At 44.3% G+C, this 19,158-nt stretch overlaps 1 protein-coding gene across 1 annotated transcript in view; it reads left to right on the top strand.

Annotated features, from left to right (window-relative positions):
* Positions 1 to 10,243, top strand: part of NFATC4 (nuclear factor of activated T cells 4) — a 298,850-nt gene extending 288,607 nt beyond the window's left edge. Inside the window, exon 10 of the mRNA XM_078644835.1 lies at positions 7,949 to 10,243. Coding sequence (XP_078500961.1) covers positions 7,949 to 8,016 — 68 coding nt within the window. The 3' untranslated portion in view covers positions 8,017 to 10,243. The remainder of the gene's footprint in view (positions 1 to 7,948) is intronic.
* Positions 10,244 to 19,158: the final 8,915 nt, after the last annotated feature.

Raw genomic sequence — 19,158 nt, 5'->3', positions numbered from 1 at the left:
ATTGGGCTGATCCTAGATCAGCCCCAAGCACTGCAGGTCTCCTTGGACTCTGCCAACCCATTCGCGGCTCGTGCTGCCAATAAGCCAAGCCTGTCTGCCCTGGAACCGTGAATACTAACTTTTGTCTTCCTGTATTGCCGCTCCGCTCACAACTCTGTACCAGATAGATAGCCAGTCTGCCCCCTTATACTTGTACTGCACCTAACCTTTTCCATCCTGTATCACCATTATTGGCCCCAGTTAAGCAGCTAGTCAGCCCCCTGCACTGTGTTCACTTTAAGTAATGTTTTATTTCGCCTGTTTTATTTATTTGGTGTTCCATCTCCTTCTGTATTGTGCCAGCCCTGTGCTGTTTTTGCTTTCTGTTTTCCCCAGCACCATGCCTCTCTCTGCCGCTCCATCAATCACTCCAAGTGCCAAACCTCTCATCCCCCCCCTCCCAGGGCCTACTTAATGGAGGCTGCAGCGTGACAATGACACCTGAGCGCCAAGGCAAGCTCCTCTATCCCCGTCCGCTCCTGGACTATGCCCGGAGCCAGGAACCCTGGTCCTCCCACCAGCCACCAATACCCGATGACATCAGAACCCTACTGTCAGAGACAGCCGCCCTGATCTTCCTCAACCTCTCTGCAGCAGTCTACACCAAATCTCACCACACCCTCATCACAAGACTCCGCCACATCGGCATCCAGTGAGACCCCCTTAAATGGATCCCCTCCTTCCTCACAGGACTCACTCAGAGAATCTGTCTATCGCCCTTCACCTCTGAGCCCGATAGCATCATCTGCAGCATTCCACAAGGCCACTCCCTTAGCCCCATCTTGTTCAATGCCTACATGACCCCACTGGCCAACATTGTACGCACCCACGGACTCAACATCATCTCCTATGCAGACAACACCCAACTCATCATTGTGCTCACAGAAGACCCCGCCAACACCAGAACCAACTTCAGGAATGCCATGACCAGCATCGACGACTGGATGAGGTCCAATTGCTTGAAACTGAATGTGGACAAGATGGAAGTGCTCATCTTTGGGAGAAACACCTCTCCATGGGACGACACCTGATGGCCTAACGAGCTTGGACCCTCACCAACCCCCACCCGCCATGCCTGCAACCTCAGCATCACCCTGGATAGCAAACTCACAATGAAGCGCTAGGTAAACACAGTATCGTCCTTCTGCTTCCACACCCTCTGCATGCTTCAAATGATCTTCAGATGGATCTCCATCAATACCAGGAAGACAGTAACGTAAGCCCTCGTCAAAAGCCGACTGGACTATGGAAATTCCCTCTATGTTGGGACCACCACCCAACTCCTCAAATGACTTTAGACCATACAGAACACTGCAGCAAGACTCATCCTCAACCTCCCAAAATGAACCAGCATTACCCCCTCCTCAGAAGCCTCCACTGGCTACCCATCCAGAAGAAATGCCAGTTCATGATGCTAACCCACACCTTTAAAGCTCTCCTCAGTGTGTCCAAGACTTCAATAAAAAAATAAAAAGCTCTCCTCAGCCAGGGACCTGGCTACATAAACCACGGCCTGACCTACCAACTTGCCAGACAATTGTGCTCTGCCTCTTTCAGCGTCACCCATGTCCCTGCATCTGCCGAAGCCACAGCAGAGGTCGCTCCTTCTCCTACCTCACTGCCAAAGCCTGGAACGACCTCCCCATCCACCTCCACACCTCATCCTCACTCATGGACTTCAGAAAGGGACTCAAGACCTGGTAAATGACCAGCGAGACCAAGTGCCTGGATAGCCGTAGAGGTGATAAGCCGCAGTATACAAATACCGCATGAGTGATTGATTGATTGACTGGGCAACAGTAGCTGCTTACATGCAGAACAGACAACATAGATGTTTATTTAATATTCTAATTGTTACAGATATTTATGGAGAGTCTTAAAAGAGTTATTCCTTGAAGGACACCACTGGTTACTGTGTGGGACCTTAATGTAGTCCTGACATGGCCCTGGGATCACAAATCAAGTTCTTACACTCTTGCCAGATGTTGTGTCTGTTTCCTAAAGTGGAGTTGGCGGATTGTAAGCCTTAATTATATAGCAGTCTTTCATTCAGGTGCATGAGTATTGGTTCGCCCTGAGGACAAACGTGTATTTGCTACCAAAGGTTATCTCCCCATTCTATATCAGTTAGACAATTGGCATGCCTATTTTCATATCACAGCCTCGGTGACAGAAAGAGCACTTCACACATTAGATGTAGAGAAGGCACTAATGAATTACATCGACTACACAAAATCCATTTGCAAAACAAAGCAGCTCTTTGTTATGTTTTGCAAGACGCGTAGTGAGTTGGATAGTAAACCGTATTCAAGTATGTTATGCTAAAGCAGAACATACTTTTTAAACTGTGTCTAAAGCACATTCTAATCACTAGATAGGAGCCCTGTGGCCTTACTGTGAGACTTAATTCTTGCAGACATATGTAAGGCAGCCATATGGTCTGCACTGCACACTTTCAGAAAGTATTACTTGGTAGAAATTAATACCCAGCAAGAACCAGCAGTCAGACTGGCAAAACATTGTTCCAAACATCTGCGTCATCTGCTCGCTAGCTACCACATTATGGGGACAGCACTGCTTTTCATTCTGTCCAATCTACTTGATCTATAGCTGCATGTGCTTCAAATGGAAAATGTTAATTACTTGTAACTATCTGTAGCTAGTACAGATAAAGATTCACATACTTCTTCCACGGATAAGAGCCTATGCTTTAGTCGTTCTTTATTGTTATTGCAGAATCTTCCCAATGCACCTGTGAACGTGTACAGCTAAGCTTTGCTTCACTCCACTGTCACTCACTCTTTGGGGGAAAATAATAAAATATTATGTTTTTTCCTTTGCGCTGACATGCCAACATTTTACAACTGGAAAGTGGGATATTAAAAAAAAAAAGATATATATTGATGCAAAGACAATTTTAGGAAACACACAAGTACACATAGGTACATTAAATTCGTTGTTGGATTTCAAACTCGGGAGTCTCCTTCCTGAATCGATTCTGTTTGCAGGTATGCCTAGTGCATTGTGTGTTTGACAAAACTACCTTGAAATCAAAACAGCCTGCAATGTCTTCGCCCAACACTAGATGGCAGGAGTGTGCAAAGCATTTAAATCTGCTGCAAACAGATAGTTACAGGTAAGTAAAGTTTTCCCTCTCGTCTTTGGCACTCTAGGTACACAAAGTCTTTCTCTCTGTTCGTCTTTCTCTTTCTTTTTACTGTCCTGCCCACTCCCTCGTGCTTTGTCTCCCTTCCTTCCTCCATCACTCATTGAAAGAAAGTGCACTCTTTTTGCATGGTTGCCTCCACTTTTTGCTAAACTGCTTTGACTGAGTGTGCTCTGGGTTCCTGCAAAACATTTACCCAGGGCCTATGTTCTTACCCTAAGCTGCATTAAAAACAAAACCTAATTGGCACTCTTTGGCCATAGGTCAGTCCCTTGTAAATGGTACCAAGGGCACTGTGACCAGGGAAGGCCTCTAAGGGCTGCAGCACGTATTGTGCCACCCTTACAGGCCCTGTGCCTTTACACACACACTCTGCCATTGCAGGCTGCGTGTTTTGGTGCAGAGAAAAGTGAAGAGTCGACATGGCACACATCCCTGTGTGCCATGCCTACAACCCACTTCCCTGGCATAGGTCAGCCACCCCTCTATCTGGGTGCACTATACCAGTGGTGAGGGTACAGGTGCATGAGCCCTGTACCCCTACAGTGTCTAAGTCCATTCTTAGACATTGTAAGTGCAGTAATGCAATTAAGAGTATATGGTGCTGGGAGTTTGCCATTAAGAACTTCACAGCCCCATAATTTGCTTTACTAAAAACTGGGAAGTTTGGCATCAAACTTCTCAGTACATTAAACCCACCCTGATGCCAGTGTGGGATTTAATGAAAAATGCACTTAGATGGATCTTAGAGATGCCCCTTGAAAAACGACCTAACACTAGTGTCCAGCCTGAGTGGCTGCTCGCCAGCAGCCACCACCAAACATGTTTCTGGACCCCGGGGTCCAGAGCATGCTGCTCTTGTGGTCTGAAAAAATTCAGGATGGGCAGAGTCCACGAAGGGGAACCAAGTGCGGAAGGGAGGTGTGCCCACCTTTGCCAACCCCTCTCCTCAGGTGAGGAAGGCGAGGTGAAGCACAACCATCAGTCCCCGCCAACTTCCAAATGGGGTGACCCAGCCAACCAGAGTGAGGCATATGCCCCCCTCCCACTGGAAGGTGGCATAATAGGAGGTGCACAAACCCCAAGGAAGGGACCCATTGGTCCCATCCTTTACCTACCTGTAACACCCCTACATCTAGAATTTAGCGGCAAAGAAGAAGAGAAGAAGGACCAAAGAAATGGGCTGAAACTAAGAAGAAGAGGATGCCCACTGACTTGGCCCCAGCCTGGCCAGCTTGTCCCCACCTCAAACCTGCTCCAGCGAAATCCTGGTGTGTCCTGCAGCCAGCAGTCTCAAGAACCCTGAGGCCAAAGACTTTGTTTCCCATGAGCACCGGATTTGCTCACCAACAGACTCTTGCCCAGCCAAAACCGTGAGTCTGCACCACTCTGCACCCGACGCCCACGGCCTGAGTTTGAGTGGCCCAACACCACAAGGAGGTCTCCCCGGTGATTTTGACCTGCGATCTGGTGATCTCTGACCTGCCTCGACCCTCCAAACGATGCCTGCAAACACTTTCTGGGGGACCCCCACGACCGCAGACGGGTAAGAAAACACGACTCCCAAAGGCACCCCTGCACCCGAAGTCCCACAGCCTTGGGTAGTCCAACCGATGGTGTCCCAGCATCCCCATGCATCCCAACTTACCTCTCCAACCGGTGGTCGCCTCCAGAAGATCTTCATCCCGAGCCTGCAGTCTTTGTTGCAACCGGAGAATCCCCATGGAAAACAACAGGGCACCGATGGCAAAACAGCACAATTCACCCAGCCGCCCCAACACTGATGCGGGTGTACTTTGGGTGCCAACTCGGATCCCCCTTTACCCTGAGCCTAATACCTGGAGTTTTGCTCTCACAATCTCATGGCCTGCTCGTGAGCAGCCACCAACCGGAGGTCCCCAAACCCCCATTAGATAACATTGTGCCTCAGCACTCTGCACCCGGCCGCCCTAATGCAGCTGAGGGTGCTTTGAGAGTGCGTCCTTGACCCTGGGGGAACCCTGGCCTGACCCCAGAATAACAACTCCCACAACCAAGTACTTACCAGTTAACCAATAACCACATTTTCTCCATAGGAATAGATTGGCTGTCTTTCCTTGAAAATAGTTCTAAGTGTGGAGTTGGTCTTGTATGAGAACTTGAAAAACTGCAAATAATTGAAAACTGCTTTACTTGCCTTTTCTCTAGCAAATGTCCCAGAGTGGGTGACATCATTTGCTGCCTGAGTGTGTACAACAAATGCTTAACACTACCCTCTGTTAAAGCCTTACTGCTCGCCCACGCTACCACAAATCGAGAGTAAGGTGCTATCTGCTTTTTCCTCTGCCTACCTTTGGGGTTCCACTGGACTTTGTGCACACTATACCTCATTTTGGTATAGTATATACAGAGCCAGCTTCCTACCCTCATTTCCTACTATCGGAAGATATATATGGAGGCTAAAGTATTGCGATTTAAAATGTTTGTAGTTAGCTGGTAAGATAGTTTTAAAGTCTTGATGCATATCCAGTAATAGAAAGGACTCTTACTGTTTCTATTTTTGGTTCAAAATTATCTTAATATTGATGCCAATAGAAAGAAGCAAACTGAATTGTCCATGCCTAAAATGGCATTGATGCAGTTTGTTTTTTAGGTAGGATCTAGACACCTTTTCCTGAAGCTGAGGCGAAAGGCCTCTGTAGACTGGTCTCACTGGGTCCAAGTGCAGCAAGGCCTGTGCCACGCCTGGGTTGGATCTTCCCAAGCTTTCTGAATGAGCAGCCCAAACAAGAAGCGTGTGTGCTTCCTGGGAATTTTGGCGGAATCCAAAATGAAGTGGTTTTCATCCTTGCCCTCTAACCTCGACAAGCTCCTGGTCACTCTCTTCAGGCATCTAACCCACCAGGGATCCCAGGCGGCCAGTGTAATGGTTGCTGGCTGGGGGTCTGCCCCACCAGAGCTGCGGCTGCATCTGGATTTTCAGTCCCTGAGGCTCCTGATCTCCTGTTGTACTCGGCCTATCTCTCTTGGCTCCTGTAGCATGTTTTTTTCCGGGCCAAGCTGTGCAATGTGGAGCCAACGAGAGGCTGGCATTGCACAAGGCCCACAAGGGTGCTCCCTTCATGCGAAGCATAGCTGGAAGGTGTGAATCCCCTTAGGGTACATTAGGCGCCTGCGTGTTCATAGAAACAGGGTCTTGTCTCACCAGGGGACTCCCTATGGCTCAGTGGGTAGTAGTGATCACCTTCATTGTTGGAAGATCCTAGGGACTCCCTGCACATTCTTGACAGACACATAACCATGAACATCCCTCACACACCTCTATAATCTTCCCAAGATGTTTGGTCAAACCAGGGCACAAGTCGGGGGTACACGCGGGTACAAAGGCGTCCACCCACTATTTGCACAAGGTGGATCTGTCCATCCACCCTCCCAAGAAGTTGGGCCCCACAGAAATATGCTGAACTGGTCCTGGTTTAATTTTCAGACACCAGGACAAGTTCAGCTGCACCTGCACCTTGCCTGCCATCTATTCCCAGCAGCAACCTGAATGCAGCGAGTGGGGCTTTTTATTTTTCACCTCCAACTGGCCCACCAATTAAGGCCAACGTTAAGAGCTCATTTTACGTCCTTTTGATTGAGTATCCTGACTGGGCATGGCCTGGAACCTCACACTTGAATGCAAATGCAACGGAGGAGAAACAAAAGCATACAGCTTGTTACCTCTTCACAGTTACTTAAGAGAGATGTGCTTTTGATCTTGCCCAGTCCCTGTATATAAGTGGATGCACTGTAAGAATGTCTGATGTGTTGGTCTGTCCCAGTATTTACACAAATAACAATTTAAATAGAAAAATGTGTTTAAATAGCACTACTCATCGCAGTGCAGGGTCTCAGAGTGCTTTATGTAACATACACAATTATACATTGACAATAAATCATGTAAGTGTGTAAATCAGTGTACAAGATGTATTACATGAGACAGTGAAGGTTACAAGGTGTGAAGTCACATGTCTTACATAGCTCACTGTGTTATATTAGCAGGATTACAATTTATGAACAGATAGTAACAAAAGGATCTCTGTGTGCAAAGTAGTAACCCACTTACCTATCTACATAAAATAAAATGTTGTCCTTTGCAGGAGACACATTTACCTTCTGTACTACTTTGATTCAAATCTGGGACTACACAAAACACATATCCCTCCAACAAACGCGTTCACCTACAGAGTTATCTTGGCACCTCTGCATCAGATACCTTTACCCCACATAATATTTTAAAATGCAGACTTTGCAACGATATAAGCAAAACAGATCTACTACCATGCTTCTCCTTGTTACCAAATTCATTGTGGCAGGGTTTTAGAAAAATAAAATGTATTAGTTGAGGCCTAGATTTAGCGTCAGGATGGCGCCACGTTTTTGGGCAAAACCCTGACGCAAAATCTCAATTGTTAAATTTCATAATGCGCTTAAATGTACTCATGATATACCTGATATACATTTGTGTGAGGCCTTACTATCAGATTTTACTTCTTGTGATGTCACTTCCAGTGAGGTCACTTCCTATGATGCCAAGTGTGGTCACGCGTCGTTATGTCATGCGCTGTGATTGCACACGCCATGATGTAATTTGCATCCTGCCTAACTTGGTTAGTCCCCCCACTTCTTTTTTTAGGACCTACGCCCTGGGTGTAACGTAATGACTGTCTCTTGAATGGTGACTTAAACTATTTTTTCTGACCTCTCTTTTCTCTCCCACAGTGAGCGAGATCATCGGCCACGACTTGAACCACTTCCCAGAGATGGGCTGCTCCAAAGAGGAGAGCTAAGCAGATTTTTCCACAACCACCTATCCGCCCCTTCTGCAGCGTGCAGAGACAGCGAACACTATGCAACAGACCTGTACCAATTCAGACTCTGGGAATACCCACTCTTGGAGTTACTGCAAAGGACTCTGCACACATGTCTGGGCCGCCTTTCCCTCTGGTGCCTGCTCTCCGCCTCTGGTGTCCTTTTGTGTTTGGTCCATGCAATCCTTGTCTTCCAGCAGATACTTTGGCTGGCCCCTGGAGAGCTCCATAGGATTCCCAACCAGGAGGTGCCTCTTAACATTTGGTGTGACTCTGGAAGAGTCAGTCACATGTCCGGCCACGAGAGCAAACCAAAAAGAGAAACCTGAAAATAATAATAAATATGTATATTGCACTTGGCTTTTGCCATAATATACAACACGTTTACAAAATTCTGATTGGAATGACACCAAAGCTCTGCTACAAAAAAACCAGAGACATCATTTTTTAAGGAGGACAAAATGTTTTTTTGGAACAGTAATAATTGTAGCTGCTGGGTATTGATAACTTATTTGTGTTTCTTCCATATATTCGCCAAAGAGCTATCATCAGAATTTGCACTTGTTTTGGCATTTCATGTTGAGAGTCCATTAACCAATTGGAGTTGAGGCGGCAATAGTTTCCGCCCCTCAGAGGTAATGGCATTGGATGGCTGTGTATGAAGCCTGCAGTCAGAAGGAGGACATCAGCCTTACACGCTTGCATTTCCAGCATCTTTCACAATCACCAGATTCATACCCCAAAACTGACCTTGAAGTAGAGGTCATATTATTAGCTTGTATGATCCGCTTTCGGAAACCACATTCTGTCCTTTCAGTAGCAGAGGTTGTACAAAAATAACCTTTGAAATACCATAAGGAAAACCAACAGAATCATAAAAAGCTGTGTAATCCACATGGCAGAGCCAGTTTTCCTATTGGAAACTTCAGGCCTGTAAGTACTGATCTGATGTCCGGGGTGGAGGTATGTGCAGCAGGAATGTTCTTGTAGATCCACCAGGCTGTTAAATGTGATATGAGCTTGTGAAATAAAAGTGAGGTCTCCAGGCTTGCAAATGGTAAGCTGACTCTGGACCATAGATTTCACTAGAAGTGCAGTTTGAGAAACTACATTCTTGAAACATTAGGATCAAAGCAAGATGAGAAATTGACAAACAAGCATCTGAACTTGAATAAATATCCAGGAGTGAGGAACTGGATGGCTCATAGGTTAAACCCCAGAAGTTCCAAAACAATGAGCTATAAAGGGAGCTTATGTTTAGTGCAAGAAATTCCCGACAGGAAGTGGCAGATTAAAAGGGAGCAACAATGAATTTCTTCCTGATCCAATTTTGGAAAACAACGGTTTGCTATAATGGTTTGATAGGGCAATATCTTCGGGACTGAAGACCCATTTTCCAGAGGCAACTTCCATCTTGCAAATCAGCCTCCTGGCACACAGAGCTGCAAGACACACGCATTGGAATCCCTTTCATACTCAATTGTAAGCAAAAGAGAGGGCCCCGGTGCACGTTGCAAGTGTTCAGTGCAAATGAGCGAGCAGTGTGGATTCACACACAGGACTAAAGGCACACACATAGCCAGGATGTTAGGATCAGAGGTGAGGGTGGCCAATGCAGGTGGTAAAATGGTTCCAAGGGCGCCTGTGGCTACAGAACTAACATGAGAAGGGACACTAACACCAGAAGTCGGAGCCTGGCCACATCCCCCCCAAAAATGCCAGATAAAAGTAAGTGCTTTCGCAGTCATAGGGTTTCGAAAGAAACACCTGTAAAATTACTTGACCAATAGGGCGGGGGAGGGGTGGATATAAGAACCTATTTTCCATGAAGGATCACTAAGAAAGTAGCCCTTCCTGGAAACAAAGGTATGAGGATAACTGTGGACAATCTGAGAATTGTAAACGTCTTCCATCTCACACTTAAGATCCTCATCTACAAAGCTGAAAAGAGGAGGTGCAGGCTGACTGGAGTAGAAAAAGACACTGACATATAGTGGATTTCAGGAACATTAGGACTTATTAACCATCTTTTTACAGAGGCATTAATCCTGTTTTAACTCGGCTGCTAATTGCGCATTCCATGAATGTTGGCCCTAGAGACTTTTTGTGGCCCAAAAAGATTTTAAGACCAGCGAACTCCTCGACTGTAACAAGTAAAACACACACGAGTCCTCGGTCTATCAAGAAAAAGATGAAGATAGAAATGCTGACAAATAAGATGTCCCTTTAAAGGATGGTTTCCCTCACCCACCAGAGGTGGCATGCGTCATCCCTGGGAATCCTCCTAGCACAATGAAGCTTAGTCATGGGGCAGGCTATAACCCCCTCGCTGCGAGGGAGGAGCTCAGGGATGTTTCTTGTGTGTTAGGGGTTATTACTAAAACTCAATGTGAGCTAGCAGGATGATGCGAGGGGTGCAGAGCTAGGGGTGAAGTGGATTAAAACCAGCTACAGGGTTTACTACATATCTTTTATTCTGGCTACCATGTCCTGGGATCAAAAACAGTAGGTACAATGGAAACCATTAGATCCAATAGTACTGTACTAAGATCAACATGTTTCAGCCAATGACCTAGAAAGTGTTGTGGCGTTCTGCAGGAACTTAGATAAGCAACTGCTGTGAGAGTGTTATCTACAAAAAAGTGTGAAAATTATACATCAAGGCAAAGAGCCGGTATGTTGAATTTGATACAAAACGAGTGTCCCAAGGATAGCAAGATGGTGGATTCACCGGTGGTAACTGCAAAAATCAGGCATAGTGCCCCAGCTGTCCTTAGCATAGGTGCGTAAGGTGCAAAGGCGTCTCCAGCCTCAACAGATCTGGAGGGCACATTGTACGCATTGTCGGACAACAGGAATATGGGTCACTGGTTTTGTATCAAATTCAATATGCTGGCTCGTTGCCTTGTTGTATAATGTTTGCATGACACTCTCTAGGTCATTGGCTGAAACATGTCGATCTGATTACAGTTTGATTGGATCTAATGGTTTCCATCGTACTTTCTGTTTTTAATCACAGCACATGGCAGCCAGAATAAGAGATATGTGGTAAACCATGTAGCTAGTTTCAATCCACCTCACCCCTAGCACAGCACCCCTCACAACATCCTGCTAGCTCACATTGAGTTTTAGTAATAACCCCTCATACACAAAAAAACATCCCTGAGCCCCTCCCTCACAGCGAGGTGGTTATAGCCTGCACCATGACTAAGCTTCATGGTGTGAGGAGGATTCCCAATGATGAAGTATGCCACCTTCTGGTGGGTGAGGGAAACCATCCTTTAAAGGGACGCCTTCTTCTTAGTCAGCCATATCTGTCTTTATCTTTTCCTTGGGATTTTTTGGCAGGTATAACACTGTGTTCACATATCTCAGATCAGGGCAACCTGCATTTTTAGCATGTTATCCCCATTCTGAAATCTAAAATTTAGAATGAGGCAACCAGAATTCTGCCCCATTCGGAATGAGAGCCAAGTTGGCATTTTATCTCGCACAAAGCACACCAAGCAGAAAATCTATGGCGAAAAGTAATGTGCTTCTAAATGTTTGGCATCTCCCCACCCACACCCCACACATGGCACCTGTGGATAATTTGTAGTGGAAGAGTGATCCTATCAAACTCAGATCTTCATGTTGTTTGGAAACAATAGAAACCTTCGTTTTGAAGAAGTAAACAACTTACCGGATCTGCAAAAACGCATACGGTTGTCTTTCGTTTCAATGACTCCTGACTCAGCTGCTAACATGTTTTTGACACTGTCGATATATAGACAACATAGACAGACAACATATTTTATTGATAAAAAAAGAAAGCTACAAACCATCAACACTGTATAAAAATATTAGCACATGGATGTAAAACTGGGAAAACTAGACTTATTCACTACAGCAATTCCCATTGCTTTGCATCCAAAACATGGCAACGCTGTCCTTTAAAACTCTGCAGTCTGCCTGCTCCAGAACAGAGAACAAAGGGATCAACCCAGCAGGCAAGGATGGAGGAAGAGCATGCAAGGCGAAGGCTGAAAACAGCATGATGCACCAGGAAAGACAGCACTCCCTGGAACTTCTAAGAATCCTCATGCTGCTGATGTCTACTGCACTGTTTCACCTAAGACAACCGAACACATGCCGAAAACATCAAGTATGAGGAAGAGAGAGTCCAACCAACAGTCGATTAAATATGCAATAGCAAAAGTATCATAGATGCAGTGTCCAGCTTTGTAGATAAGGAAGGTTTAAACTCTATCCCCCACAACATAAAGAGACACAAGAGTTTGATGGCAATCTGTGGAAGATTTCATACTAGTATGGCATGAAAACCAGATCATTGTTACGAAAAAACAAATTAGCAAGAACAAAATACTAAGGAGGAAACACATGAGACGAAGATAAACCACTAAAGACCTTGCCTTCCTAGAAATGGAGACAATCCTATGCAAAAGAAACGGTCTTATTGTGTGAGCAGTTAATAGCAGGTATTTAATAGCGGTCTGAGCATCACTCACACAACTTTGCTAATAATGAACTAAAACTTAATTTAAATATTCTCTGTCACTATTAGCTTAGGAAGTTTAACCAGAAGGAAGAGCAGGATGATCACCAAATGCAGAAATACAGCTGTTCAAAAATGGATTGAGAGCCATGATGTGTGGTACAGAGCAAAGGCAAAAGGAAGCAGACATAACAAGATTTGTCATGTTTCCGTTTCACTTTTATTGTCAGGTCAAACTTTAAAAACTAATCGACAAGTACACACAGGCGAAATATATCAGTGCAAATCAGCTCAATAGTACATGAGCTTCAATTAGAAAATAATTGCAATATACAATTCATAAAATCACAGATAAAAACAAATGAAATATTAAATACTTTCCCTTTAGACCCCAGATATATCACTTGCTCTCCAAAACTACAGGACAGGCGATTTGGGGAGAGCAGCCATTATGCACAACCTGGTCAACCATGCAGCATACAGAAATTTAGATGCGGCAGTGACCGCGTGTTTGCTAGAATCATAATTACAAGTTATTAATGCTGTAGCCTGATTAGTAAGCCCCAGTACATGACACAAGGGCACAATCCACTTAGAGCCAGGTTTGGAATGGGCCGGGCAGAAGAACTAATGTTCTTCTATTTCCTTCTCGTAGCAAAATACAGGGCACGATTTAGAAGCAGTTACAACAGCCCGCCAAGATGAAGGAAAAACAGCAATTGGTAAAATGTTGTAGTAGAATTTTAAGTGCTAACCACTCACGAGTATGAAGTTCATATAATCAAGAACTTCCTCTGCCCTAAATACACATTACAGAGGACAAGTATATAGGAGGATTTGTAGGAGGACAATGATTTAGACCGACTAACCACTCTGTCAAGAAGATCACTTAACTCCATGCATCTAGCCCGCAATTTATGCTTCACAACAGCTGCTATAAGGGCACAGAGAGATAACCGATGATGCCAACAGTTGTTCAGGACCAAATCAGGGACTGTTTGACATAGGCCATCCAGCGCATTTTATGGGATTGTTGGTAACCTACATTCATCAGGGCATTCATTTCCAGGCCGTGGCACTCTCAAAATAAGGCAAATTTATTGACAAGGTTTTTCAAGTCGTCAGCAGCCTTAGAAATTCAAAGGGTATCATCAGTAAAAAGTAGCGCATGCACCCTCTGCCCAGATAAAATGGGGCAATTGTTTATGCAATGTGCCAGGAACCCAATACAACTGTTGATCAACAGAAACAAAAAGGGTCAGAGCCAGAACACAAGCATGGTGTACTCCAGTTTTATCATCAATCTTCTCAGTTAGTTCACCGCTGGTTCCCCACTAGATCTGCGCACACATAGTTGCCCTTGTGGAGACGAATAGCAATATTAAGTTGGCTACCTGACATTTTCCTATTGAGCAATACTTCCCAGAGTTTAGCTTTTTGGACCAAGTCAAAGTCAGCATGGATCGACAATGAAAATGAAAAAAGGCCACCCTGACAGTCTTCCACTGAACAACAAAAAACCTGGTTTACAATTCCATTTTTTGTTTTGAAACCCATGTCCAAATGGGGCAAAGTATAATTTTTCACAATCCACTCTGATAACTTTGCAATAATATGCTTAAAAAAATCTTTTCGAGGTTGTCCAATAGCCTCATGGGGTGGTAGTTGCCAGGGAGGTTACGACACCCTTTTTGAAAAACCAAAACAATCTCAGCTCCCTTCCGGATCAACGGCATCTGCACTGCGTCAGCGATTTCATTTGAAACTAAATTGATGTAAGACACCCATATGGCAGTGTCAGAGCGAAACAATTCAGTAGGGACTTTGTCCTGCCTGGGAGCTTTGCTCAGATTTTGGGACATGACAGTCTCATTTGTGCCGGCAAGAGAAACCATAGGCAGGGGTGCAATAGGCCTAGGTGGTTGCTCAATTCCTGGGGCTACACCAGCCCACACCGGATTCAGATGTACAAGGGGAAGAGTAAAAGGGCTTGAAACGAGCCATTCACTCTCTCGGCTCGATGTGTATCTCAGGGGTCTTTTACTTGGGGTTTGCTACCCTGGTTAACAATATGCTTAAAAGCACTAGAATCTTTATTTTTTGCAGCTGAGAGAAGATCCTACCAGATACACTTTTCCTAGTTTGATTCAGCATATCTTGGAGCTTTCTTATGCTTAGAGTTTCCTTAATCATTTGCCTATCTCCTTGTTTAATAGAGGCCAGAACCGCAACCTTTACAGTCCGGCCAGCTGGGAAAAAAACATCCTGGTTTTTTTTTTGGGGGGGGGATGGGGGAGCAGCCTTTTATTTCTGTATCTCATGAACTACATTAGAATGCTCCCAGTTCTCAATCCTCGGCCCTGTATGGGTGGCAACCTTACAATAGATTCTTGGAAGTGAGTCAGCAGAAGCTCAAACAGCATCCTACTCGATGCTTCTCCGATTGTTACTCAGTACTGATGCATCTTCACAGGTAATCGATTGTGATGGCCGGGCAATCAACATAAAATCATGGGAGCTATGAATCGGGATCATGCTCGCTCTAGACTCTTTGGACGACCTCCAAACTGTGCTCCAGACTCTTAACATGTAGGATAGTGTTATCTATGTTACTGGTGTATGCCCCCACCCCCGATAGGTTGGACAAGCATTATTATCAGAGGACAAACAACCATTGTAGGCGCGAAGGGCATGAGAGAGAATTGCTTTTAAGTGGGGGCAGTTAAAATTAAGATACCTCAGTGAGCATCTTCGTCCGCTGCTAAATCCTGTGTGAGACCAAAGGATTTACGCAATCATTTTAAATCCCCCACAATGATCATGGGATGAGAGCTGGTGTAAGAAGCCAGCATCTTATCTAATGCATTGAGTATAGAGAATTCATTCTCATTCTTTCTGAAAACTAGTACTTCTGTTATAATGTTGATTACTAAAAGACTTTGTCATGTTGGTAATCGACTGAATCTTTTACATGGATGAGAAGTGATCCATCTGAAAACAACGTATAAACATTTACCATTACTATCCCTCTGACAGAGGCAGTCAAAAGCCAGGTGAAAATAAGCATGCCATTAGTCAGTCACATTAAGGCAGACTTGCTTGTTTCTGGTATGATATTGTACCCCTTACAGTTACAGTACTTTTCCTGATGTATGATTTTAAATTGGTACATGGAGTAATCCACCAAAAGGCATGCTTGATGTATTCCAGAGTAGAAGATAGTCCTCCTTGACCACCAACCAACAGCACCATGAAATACCTTCCTGAAGTCTTTTGATGGTAATGAACAGTGCCTGAGTAATGAGGACATGTTTGTAGTTGAAAAAATATATAGTGGCCATGCAGAAAATAGAGGCATATCAAAAATGTGTGAATCCGTTTCCTTTAGTAGTGTCAGAATCCCTTTTAGATGGTGACAGGGCAAGAAGGCACTATAGGACCCAACCATGGTGGGGGAAGGGGGCTTTTATCACCTGATGTCCTAGATACCATCTTACTATGAGCTGAGCATCTGGGCCAAGTATTTGTTCAGCACTTGACTCACAGTAGTAGCGTGGTTCGAGCGGTGGGCCGAGCAGTCCAAGTCTTCTCGGCGGAGGGTGAGTGGTAGATGCAGGGGGTGAACACAGGCTCACAACTCAAAACACTGTCAGTAGCAGAAATAACTGACTGTCCAGTCAAATAGTTGCTTTTATGAAAAAAGCAGAAGTTATATAAAGCAGACACAAGCATACACAGCATACACAATCATACACACATTACCCTGTAATGTTCGCTAGCCAGGTTCCTCTGTCCCACTTTTCCCTCACAAGCATTAGGAGTCCTACTTTATTCACTATAGGCAACATTCATCTTAGGCCTCCATTAATAGTCCGAATCCCTGGAGTCCCACTCCTACTCTTTTAAAAGTCAAAAGTGTTCCAGTGCCTGAAGTGCTATGTTGCAGGACAAGTTCCCCGACGCCTTCCATCACTACCATCAGTCTTACCTTCTCCTGCAGGGGCTGCACAACAGGTGTATCAGGAAGCGTTTCACTCGTGGGCATCACGGAGGGCTGCAGCAGCTGCTGTTGTTGAGTAGCACATTCGATGCAACACATACACACAGCACATGCATGCAACCACACGTGTGCTGCACAGCACTTCATACCAACTTGATGTAGAAGCCAAGGGTGAGTTAAGCACACAGCAGCAGAACTTTACACGAGTGAGCCGTTAGGCCTTACTCCAGTAACCCAGGTAAAAAGGCCTGTTCACTTCTACTTATCACTACACTTTATGCTGCCACGACCACTTTCTTACTAATTAACTCCTGGGAAAGGCAGTAACCGTCCACATCATGAGTGCAGTGCTTTGGATGCCTCTCCCAGTCCAACAAGACTACAGTTCATGAGACAAGCTTATGTTATGGCCCACACGCATGATCCATATTCACACATGACAATATACAATCAGCACCAGAGATGTAGCAAAGCATGTTCAGTTATGTTCCTCAAGATAATAGCAAGGTAAGGCATCAGCTATCACATTAATAGGAGCATGTTTTTTTTCTCTTCTGTTCTCCATTCTTGACAGGCTGATACCTCTGAAATGGAGCTAGAGCATCACTCAGAAACTAGCTACACATCTAGCTTTGAGGTTGAAATAAGTTACTGAAACATTACTCTACACATGTTGGATATATTTAGCTCTGCGTTGCAGGTGCCCCACCTCAAATCACCACACCCTCGGCTTGGCTAAAAGTAGGATTTATGTGCATATGGCTCAAGAAGTGGCTGTTGGTGCTGGGATGCAAATTAGCAGGTTAAAGTGTGGGTTCATTGCTTTTTAAGCAATTAATGGCTACAGTGGCCCCGGGCACTGTTTCTGAGTGGAAAGGGTGCAGTAGATTTCCAACGGCAAGAATGTTAACTTGCCCATGAATGGGCCACAATTGAGCCCATTGACCAATATGTGTGTGTTTCTTAAGTCACTGAATGGCGGTGTAGGTAGCACAACCCTGCTAAGACGTCAAATACCAACCAAGCACAGATATAGAAATACCTCCCAACCTTAGAGGTAAATCCCCCACAGAGTGACTGAAGACTAAATAGGCATGGAGACCTTATTCTCCTCACAGTTGTCCGTGGTAGTCATAGGGAATAGGCACTCTTCTTGCACACACCCCAAAAAAGTTGAAAAGAGTGAAAATTAAAGTGTGATCCGAGTCACAGGAAACAAAACACGGAGTTTCAAATAAATTATACAAAGAGAAACTCATATATGCCAAAGGAGAGAAAAAACAGCAAGATAAAGTTTGGGACAAGGCATTTAAAAGTTGGAGCAAAAGAATTCTACAAACTCCCTGAGTCCCACTTAAAAATAAAAGAAATGCACAATCATTTTATTAAAATACGTGATCCTTTTTTAAACAAATACCAAGAATGCTTGAAAATACATCGTGGAATAATAAAATGATTTAGTTATATGGCTTAGATTTTATTTTCTCAATGAACATATCCATATTCCTTAAAACAAATTTCCAATTAGTTTTTCAATTACAAATGCAGAAAATATTTTTTTATAAAAAAAAAACAACTAAAAAATCTGAGAAAAAGAATCACAGGATTGCTGCTTGAAGCAATCACTGGAAGAAGGAAAGGAAAACATGCTGTCGATAGCAAGGATATACCAATTCATGGCTGTGAAAGACTATGGACTGTAAAACTATATAAACATCCCCTCCTCATCGCTTCACAATGTAGAGAAAGTCCACGTTTGAACGCACCAGAGTGTCATGAATACGCTGTCTGCAGAGGAGCTTGATAGATATACAGATTTATTAATTTATGGTGCAGAATTTATTTAAGGCATTGGCAACTATAATCTAGGTAGAATATTTTAGTCCTAGTTAAAGAAGGGTGGCTCACAGAGTAAGTTAAAAGTATTATAATAAGCCACAATTTGGATAGTTTTCTGGTTGGGGTGGTGACCATGGTGATTTTTGAGGGTCATCTTAATTTTGTTATGACTTCTTGCATCTTACAAAAACAAGAGAGCACATTCTTCTGGTTTTAAACCCTGCTGTATAGCACTCCAAAAGTTCTTACAGGTGAAATATTTGTGTTTGTAAAGTCTTACCTGTGCATCAGATCCGGCTCCTTCTCTGCCACTACAATGATGCATATCAGTCTATGCTGTAAAGAACTACACCAAGTTTAATGACAAATTTATTAAGAATGAATAAGACACGTTTGTTTCTTTCCTTTGGCCCAGCATTCCCTTACTTTAGACTGATGGACATATTGAGTACCGGTCACAGTGAACATATATGTGCTCATCCATCCCTGTCTGCAGTGCTTCATCGCAAGTTTTCCAGCCATATGTAGCATCAAATTAAGAAATTAAAATAAAGTAAGTGATATTTGATGCCATGGACCTAAACAATGGAGCTAAACTCTATTTTGCAGGCCTTGCTTCTAATACAGCAGAATTCCTTTTTCTTGCAGCCAGTGAGGCTGGCCGCCATGATTCGTCCTTTTTGGCCATTCTGCTTTGTATTAATTTTCGCAAAATGTTTTACAAAAACATCTAGATCCTCCCATCACAGGGATCTGGATGAGGAGGGGGTATATCAGGGACGGTAGT

The sequence above is a fragment of the Lissotriton helveticus genome, chromosome 5_1 (genome assembly GCF_964261635.1).
Source record: "Lissotriton helveticus chromosome 5_1, aLisHel1.1, whole genome shotgun sequence".
Taxonomy (NCBI): domain Eukaryota; kingdom Metazoa; phylum Chordata; class Amphibia; order Caudata; family Salamandridae; genus Lissotriton; species Lissotriton helveticus.
Note: the sequence above shows the minus strand (reverse complement) of the source record. Positions and strands in the feature narration are given on the sequence as shown.